Genomic DNA, 7,643 nt, shown 5'->3' on the forward strand with positions numbered 1-7,643 from the left:
TTAAACCTTGAACGTATTGGAGATCAATGTGTATATATTTGTTGTTATATCTCTTATTGTTGCGAAGAATGAATATAACTAAAAAAACATCGGGTAATCTATAACTCCATTTGTTTTTAAATAAAAGTTTGGAATAATGAAGTTCTTTTACTTACAAAGGATGTCAATTGTTCCAATAAACTCATATTTGTGTCATTTATATAAATAGCCGTATTGTTCATATCAACGAAGTCATCAATATGTCCTATGGATTGTAATTCAAGTTTTTTGTCCATCTCATTAGAGATTATTGATGTCAAATTATTTGTTTCAGTAGATGTTGGTTCCCCTTCATTTACATCCTCTGCTGGTTTAACATTGAATAAGTAACGCGAATCATATTCTAATTCTCTCTTAATACGATCTTTGTCATCAGGAGAAATTTCAAAAGTGAAATCTGTAAGAACAATAACTTAATAATTATTTTGAATTATCATTTAAATAAATCAAATTTATTACAATTAAATGAGGCTTGGTGACAAATATTCTAACTTATCTATACAAGATATTTGTATTAAAAACTGTCTTATATTTATTTATCTAAATATTTTATTGCTATCAATATCACCAATACTAATCTTACCATCCTCAATATGATCTTTTTCCGTAAGAATATCGCGACTTTTTGGATAATCTAAGAATCGTGAAAGTTGATATTCAAAATCGTCCTTAGAGTCATCGGTATCCACTATATCTTTTTCTCGTTGTTTTTCTTGTATATTATTATATTGTTTTTCTTCCGAAACTTCTACATTTTCATAATTATTAACCATCTCATTGAGATCTCCTGTTGAACAATAATTACGAATAATTTTAGTTTCATAACGATTTTTAATTTATTAAAAAAAGTTATCTTTTGAGCTTATTAAGTTATAATTCAAGTTATTATTTTACCTTTATTGAGAGCGAATTGCTTAATATTTGTAGAAGGATATACGAACATAGGATTGTCAATTAAGTTTTCTTTTGTTTCTTTAATATTGACTTTACTTTCCGGAACGTTAAATAGAAGAATTCTTGGGAGTAAATCTTTTACATTTGTACTATTACGGTATTTCTGCTCAGTATTTAATGTCGAATGTGGTAGTTGTTTATGGAGTTGAATAGGACCTATGAAGTCAGTACTGGAATTCGATATTTCTGTGAGCACTTTATAACGGTCATTAGTATTTACAGAATCTAATTCGGATGTTTTTAAATCTATATCGAGCTGAAATTTCGATTACGAGCTTTATTTAATATATATTTAATTTTAATTATTTAAAAATAATTATTTTCTATGTACATAAATAGTTTATCACAAGGTTGTGGATAAACGTCTTTTGTATATGTGTATGAAAGAAATATATATATTGTTTATTTTAGAAATTAATCTGCATGACTAAAGTTACGCACTGAAATCTGTCTTATATATATTAATTATTTATTAAAAAGTATCATAAGCATAAATGTTTTTGCATTTATAATTTTAAGTTAACATTTACAGATACGTATAAAAGTATTTATGCATGAAAATAAAATATATTTTTTAAATGAATAGTTTTGAAAATACACACCTGTCTTCGATGTTTATTATGTGATAAAGTGTATCCACCCACTAATAAATATTGCAGGATGTAAAAATATACTGTATTCATAATTAATTTTTATGAAATATTATTTATTAATTAGTTGATATTTTCAATGAGATGAGTATTTTATAAATTTAGCGCTGTAATTTTAAATTACTATTAACACTATATATTCTTATTAATTGTGCATAAAGCTATCGATGATTATTCGCCTAATATTCACTATTTTTTAATGAATAATATCTTATTAAAAATTTAAGAAATTATTATCGATATACACTTTATTAGTAAGTTAAATTCTCTTACTTATTGTCTTGATATTAACTGAATTAATATTTAAAATAAAATGAATTTTTATTGCTCATACACAATATTTATAATCTCTGTATAATCTCTATAATGTACAAAGACGTGTTTAATCGTGAAAAAGGTAATGCATTCTATACATGTGTGTTATTAAATAATAATAAATTTGGTCTCATTATTATCTATCTGCATTTTAAACATTTATAATGGATAATTTGATGTATCTTTATATGAAAAAAATAATGATTCAGTTATCTAGTTAGAAAATGTACTGTAGAATGTTTTGCACAATTAATTTTAGCTTTACTTTTATCTAAGCTATACCGCAAATTATCTAATTATTAACACTTAGAGTTACATTATTACAGAATCATTTTTATTTTTAATGTATTAACATGACATAATATAATGAAAACAAAAAACAAAAACAAAATAGACGCACCATTTTAATTATTTATTAAGGTGTTGTTTATTTCATATTATAATTCTTGGTGAGAAACTTGTTTTTTCTTTCAAATTAATAATAATATATCTTATAAAGGAAATACTATTTTATATTTATTATGGTGATATGCAGTTAATAAACTGAGTAATTAAGTAAACAGTATATCGTAATATATTGAATTATATTTTTAATAGATATACTTTCATCTTCTACTTTATATAAACTTAGGACAAGATTTTATTTTGTAAAATAGAATAGATTTCAAATTGAGCCAGAAATGATTGTTAATGAAATATAGAAATTTAATATATAAATTATAATCATTTATATTTTAAATAATTTAAATGTTATTTTAATTCAATACGATAATAACTGTTATGTTATTTATTAAATTTTCTTTTAAACATTCATAACATCATACGAAATAAAAGTTATTATATAAAATTTTATACGAAATTAAAAATTAATATTGATCTAGTATTTTCTTATAATGTAATCCACATTTCATATTTTTTATAAAATTTAAAATGACATTAAAATCTTTAATACTTCTGTACATGTCAGGTATCAATGGATATTTTCAAAATTTCATAAATATTGTATAATCTACCATAACGTATAAAGTATAAAAACATCTTTCTAAATATTTCTAAATATATTTTGATTTAGTCATTAGTATTATAAGAAAAAATTCTTTACTCGCATAAATATTTATTAATACACTCGTTTTAAATATATACTTGACTATATGAAGAATTTATACAATACAATTTACGTTAATAACATACATTTATTTTAATGAATGAAACAATATATTTGTATAATAATATATAGAAAGCTGTTTTATATTGGTGGCTAATATTTTGTTTATAAATAATATTTTAAAAATCGTTAAAATAGATTGTTCAACACTATTATTCAGCATTTTTTAATTAAAATTAACTTTCAAACATATGACAATCTATAAAAAATTATATCTCAATTATAATTATTTAAAATAATCGAATGAATTACAGCGTAAGAAAGAATCTATAAAATCTTAATTTATAGTTTTATTTTAATTTCATTTCAATACAAAAATTTTTGTCTAATCTATAAATTATTTTAAAAAGGATATAATCGTTTATTGTATGTACGTTTTATACAATATTATCGGTAACGCGTGTTTTTGCAGGAATTTAACAATAAGTGCATTCCATGATAGCATTGACCGCTCGTCGTGACTTATTATTAGCGCTTATTTGTCGTAAGTAAAAGTTTGTCTGTCATCAATATTCAATAAATATTTTAATCTTCATTTTATTTTAAATCTATTTAAGGATTAGGAATAAATTTTAAAGAATGCATCAGTAAATTATATATTTGAAAACATTTATAATCTTATGATAAGCTTTATTTTTTATAAGACAATTTTAATAAATACTGTACATTTAGTGTTTAAGTATAAAAGTGTAGTTTTCTCAAATAACATGAGCAGCTTTAAATTAATATATACCGCATTAAAAAAAAAAAAAAAAAAATTGTATAAAAATTAAAGTACTAAATATATAAATTTAGAGGTCACAGTATGTAGGTACATATTCATAGGCGTGTACAAAGAAAACGTTAATGTATGTAAATTTTATTAAGCATACCAATTACGTGCTATGTACATTTACAAAAATCAAGTCTCACTTATGAATGTCGAAGATGTAAAAAGAGTATTTGTGAATATTTTGTAAAACAAAAGAATGAATCTATTATTATCGTATACTATTCGTCTACTTCTCAGTTAAAAAGAAGATATATATATATGATCATTAATATACACTTTTTATATCATTAATACACTTTTGTCAGAAATATTTCAATCTTTTTCAGTTTTCCTCTTCAGCCGACGTGATTTTTCAAAAGCTGGTTAACTGCATTTAATGCGGATATCGGTATCTGTAATATAAGAATAAATCTCATAAAAATCGATCTTAAAAATAAGTATGAAGTAAATTTATATAGCCATTAAATCATAAAATTTCAACGATTTTGACATTTTATTGCTTGTTTATAATTAAATATTTTCATGAAAATGTAAAATTGAAATCATTTTTCATCTACTATAATTCGATTTAGAAGTTATTTATAAAATATTTGGCCAATTTTCATATCTACTGGTAGGTATAAAAATATTAATTATAATATACATTGAAGATAGTTTTCTTTGATCTTGAGATGAAAATTCTTTAATATTATTGTATACTTTTAATTGATGAAATTTGTTTGGAAATAATTTTAAAGTTTCATAATAAAAGAGATGATTTATTAATAAATAAGAATGTTAAATTTGTAAAATAAATATTTACCAATTTTATGTACATAATATCGATCAGTATTGTTATATAATAATGAAATTCATAGAAAATAATTATAAATTAATTTATCAGCCAAATAAAAGATCAACTATGAAACTTTGCGAAATCTCTTGAGTTGTACAGTATTATCGCGACAACAAATCATTAATCCAGTTAATGCACAGTTGTTTACGCACGTAGTTACAGAAAATAAGATTACGATTTGGAAATTGTATGGAATTTCTGTAGATAATTATAATACAAATAGATTATATAAAGGTATTTAAAAATTTAAACAATACATTATAAAAGTATCGTGTATATGTTAATTGTGAATTGATAATCATTTGGTTATCAAAAATGTAAAAATACTTTTCCTATGTAATAGTTTAGCTCTATCATTTAAATTGATAATTATGTATATTAAATGACTACACATAGGACATAAGAATCAGATAAAATCGTATATTCATTTTGAAAGGGTTTAAAATAATGTTATGTGTGAATATTTTAAGAATGAAAAAATATTTTCTTGAATACAACATTTGAATATAAAGTAAAATGTAAAGTACCGAATAAATTATTATATACATAAGATATGAAGATACTTTATATATATCCTTTAAAAGAATTCAATGAAATAATTTAGTTATACTAAAAGTTAAAACAATTGATAAATTATACAGTACATTTATAAAATAAAATAAAAGCAAGTCTATTATTTATCTTCATTATCATTTTCAAATTAAAATCTGAGTATAACTTTAAAACGTTCGTAAATTTATGTAAATTTATGTATTTAACATTATTTCGTATGGAGTTAATAAATGTGGATGAAACGTACTTAGAACGTGATATATTCCAAGTGTCTGGATTCTTTTTCACGAAAAATTAAATTCCAAGAAATTATTGTCCGAGTAAAAACTTATATTTTTAGGTGAATGTACGAATTAAAATGATAACTCATTCCGTCAATGTAAATATATACATACGAGATTTCGATCAAATTTAATTCAAGATTTTGTGACGCACAATTTTTAGAACCAATTCTTAAAACCCTTGTGAATTTGTAAATATATGAAGTAAATGAAGTAAATGAAGTAACGTCTTATGATGCGCATATAGTAATTGCATGATGTGTATATAAGCTTGGAGGCGATAGCTTAAGAATCGTTAGAATTTCCTCTCCATCACGTGTGATTAATTGCTACTTGAGTCGAGTCGAGCGTATCGCACTTTACCACATCAAAAAAAAGAAGAAAAAAAAAAAGTACATAGCACAGCCGTGTGGGCTGATGCTGATGCCGTTGGACAATCGGCGCTACACTCACGTTAAAAATATCGTCGAAGAGCGTTGAGGTCTTGTACTTGGGGAAGGTCCCGGTGCCGCTGGCGCTGGTACCGGCCGTGGCCCTTGTAAAAATGCCCTGGTGGTTTTGAGGCTGCCAGTCCGGTGGTCCACGTTCGGGCTGTTGGGTCAGTGGACTCGACCGTGTTGTTGCTTCTGCATGATCGGGAGGAGAGGCAATGGCATTGTAAGAAGTCTTGCTCGCGGCAGGACCGACGCGCTCGTGCAGTCGTTTCCGAAAGTACCAGCGTGCCGGGTGCTTGATCCTTTCGGCCTCTTCACCTCCTATCACCCGCCCAGCCTTTTTGTTACTTTATTATAGCTAGCTTTGTATGTACAGCCGAGGAGAGAGGCTTCTTTTATTCCTTTCTCGGGAATCTTAACGTATGGCTATTCGGGGGATAAATTATTGCAAGCGTGAAGGAGGTAGGGAAGGCTTTTGTTGCCAGAGCTAAATAAAGAGATACGGAGGGATGGCTGAATTTGTTTGTTTCATGAGAAATGAATTTGTAGAGTCTGAAGGAACAATGTTGCCGAGGTTTTTTTTTCTTTCTTTCTTTTTTTTTTTTTTTTTATCTTTTTATGCCATTATCCTTGTGCCGCTCGAGTCACGAAATCTCTCTGTGCTACGACATACTATTTCATCCTCTTTATAGTTGTACAATTCACTTTATTCGGGACTTTTGGTCTGCATCAATGTTTCTTCGTTCTCTTTCAACTAAAAGGTTGATTTGCGGTCAACATTTTAAAAGTTCCCCCGTTAGTCAGTGACAGCACTCTATCGTCAGTTTTTAATAATGCTTTGTATATATTGTTAAAGTAATTATGTACAATTCTTTATTATTAAATATTAACAATCTTAATATTTACAATAAGTAGAATGTTAGAATTATAGTGTTTTGTGCAAAATATTGAAAAAAAAAAAATCAGTCTATCGAAGAAAAGAATTATTGAAAATTACGAAACAACTATATTGTAATTAAGACTCGATAATTATTTTAATGATAATATATGGCTTAAATCTTTTATCCGTCTATTTTTAATACGTCTAATTGCCAAAATATGTTTTCATATATTCAATTAAATATCATATATTTAATCTAAATTTACTTCTCAATCAATAGTTTAAAAGTAAATTTTTTTTTTTCAACATTCTACCTTACACCTTTTGTAATTAAAATTTCTATTGGCTTTATAATAGAAATTTAGTCATTTAATGTAATATTAGTAAATATATTAAGCTTCCATTTTTTTAATATCTCATGCATATAAAATTGTATAAAAATTAGAAAAGCGTTATAATTTCGATTTAATTACCATCCATATTTTTTTAATACCGCATTCAAAATAAATATTGTCTTTGCAAGGTTTGATTATTTAGATGTGAAACAAGAATTAAGACTAATAAAAAGCATCATATGTGATGAAAAATTTATAAAAATAAAAACAATCTTAATGAAGTAATTGTCATGCTTGGTTTCCTTGGATTACAAAAAAAAAATTTTTATAAATCAAATGTTTGTTTCATTATTCTTTTTTTTTACACAATAATGTAAAATGATGAATTTATATATATATATATATATATTTATATATATTTATATATATAT

The 7,643-nt window shown here is 24.8% G+C and overlaps 2 protein-coding genes across 3 annotated transcripts in view; both read right to left on the reverse strand.

Annotated features, from left to right (window-relative positions):
* On the reverse strand, window positions 1-812 carry LOC105359448 (uncharacterized). Its single transcript, XM_011496061.1, has 3 exons — window positions 623-812; window positions 156-436; window positions 1-78 (listed from the first exon to the last, which is right to left on the reverse strand). Exons 1-3 carry the CDS (start codon window positions 810-812, stop codon window positions 1-3), a joined length of 549 nt encoding a protein of 182 aa, XP_011494363.1.
* Window positions 813-4,219: 3,407 nt separating this feature from the next.
* LOC105359177 (uncharacterized) overlaps window positions 4,220-7,643 on the reverse strand; it is a 22,914-nt gene continuing 19,490 nt past the window's right edge. The window contains exons 5-6 of one of the 2 annotated variants that reach the window (XM_011495684.1): window positions 6,017-6,318; window positions 4,220-4,287 (exon numbers count right to left, since the gene is read on the reverse strand). In XM_011495684.1, the coding sequence (XP_011493986.1) occupies window positions 4,231-4,287; window positions 6,017-6,318 (359 nt within the window). In that variant the 3' untranslated portion in view covers window positions 4,220-4,230. The remainder of the gene's footprint in view (window positions 4,288-6,016; window positions 6,319-7,643) is intronic. The other variant, XM_011495685.1, reaches the window with a different exon arrangement.

This window comes from Ceratosolen solmsi, unplaced genomic scaffold (assembly GCF_000503995.2).
Source record: "Ceratosolen solmsi marchali unplaced genomic scaffold, CerSol_1.0 scaffold11, whole genome shotgun sequence".
NCBI lineage: Eukaryota > Metazoa > Arthropoda > Insecta > Hymenoptera > Agaonidae > Ceratosolen > Ceratosolen solmsi.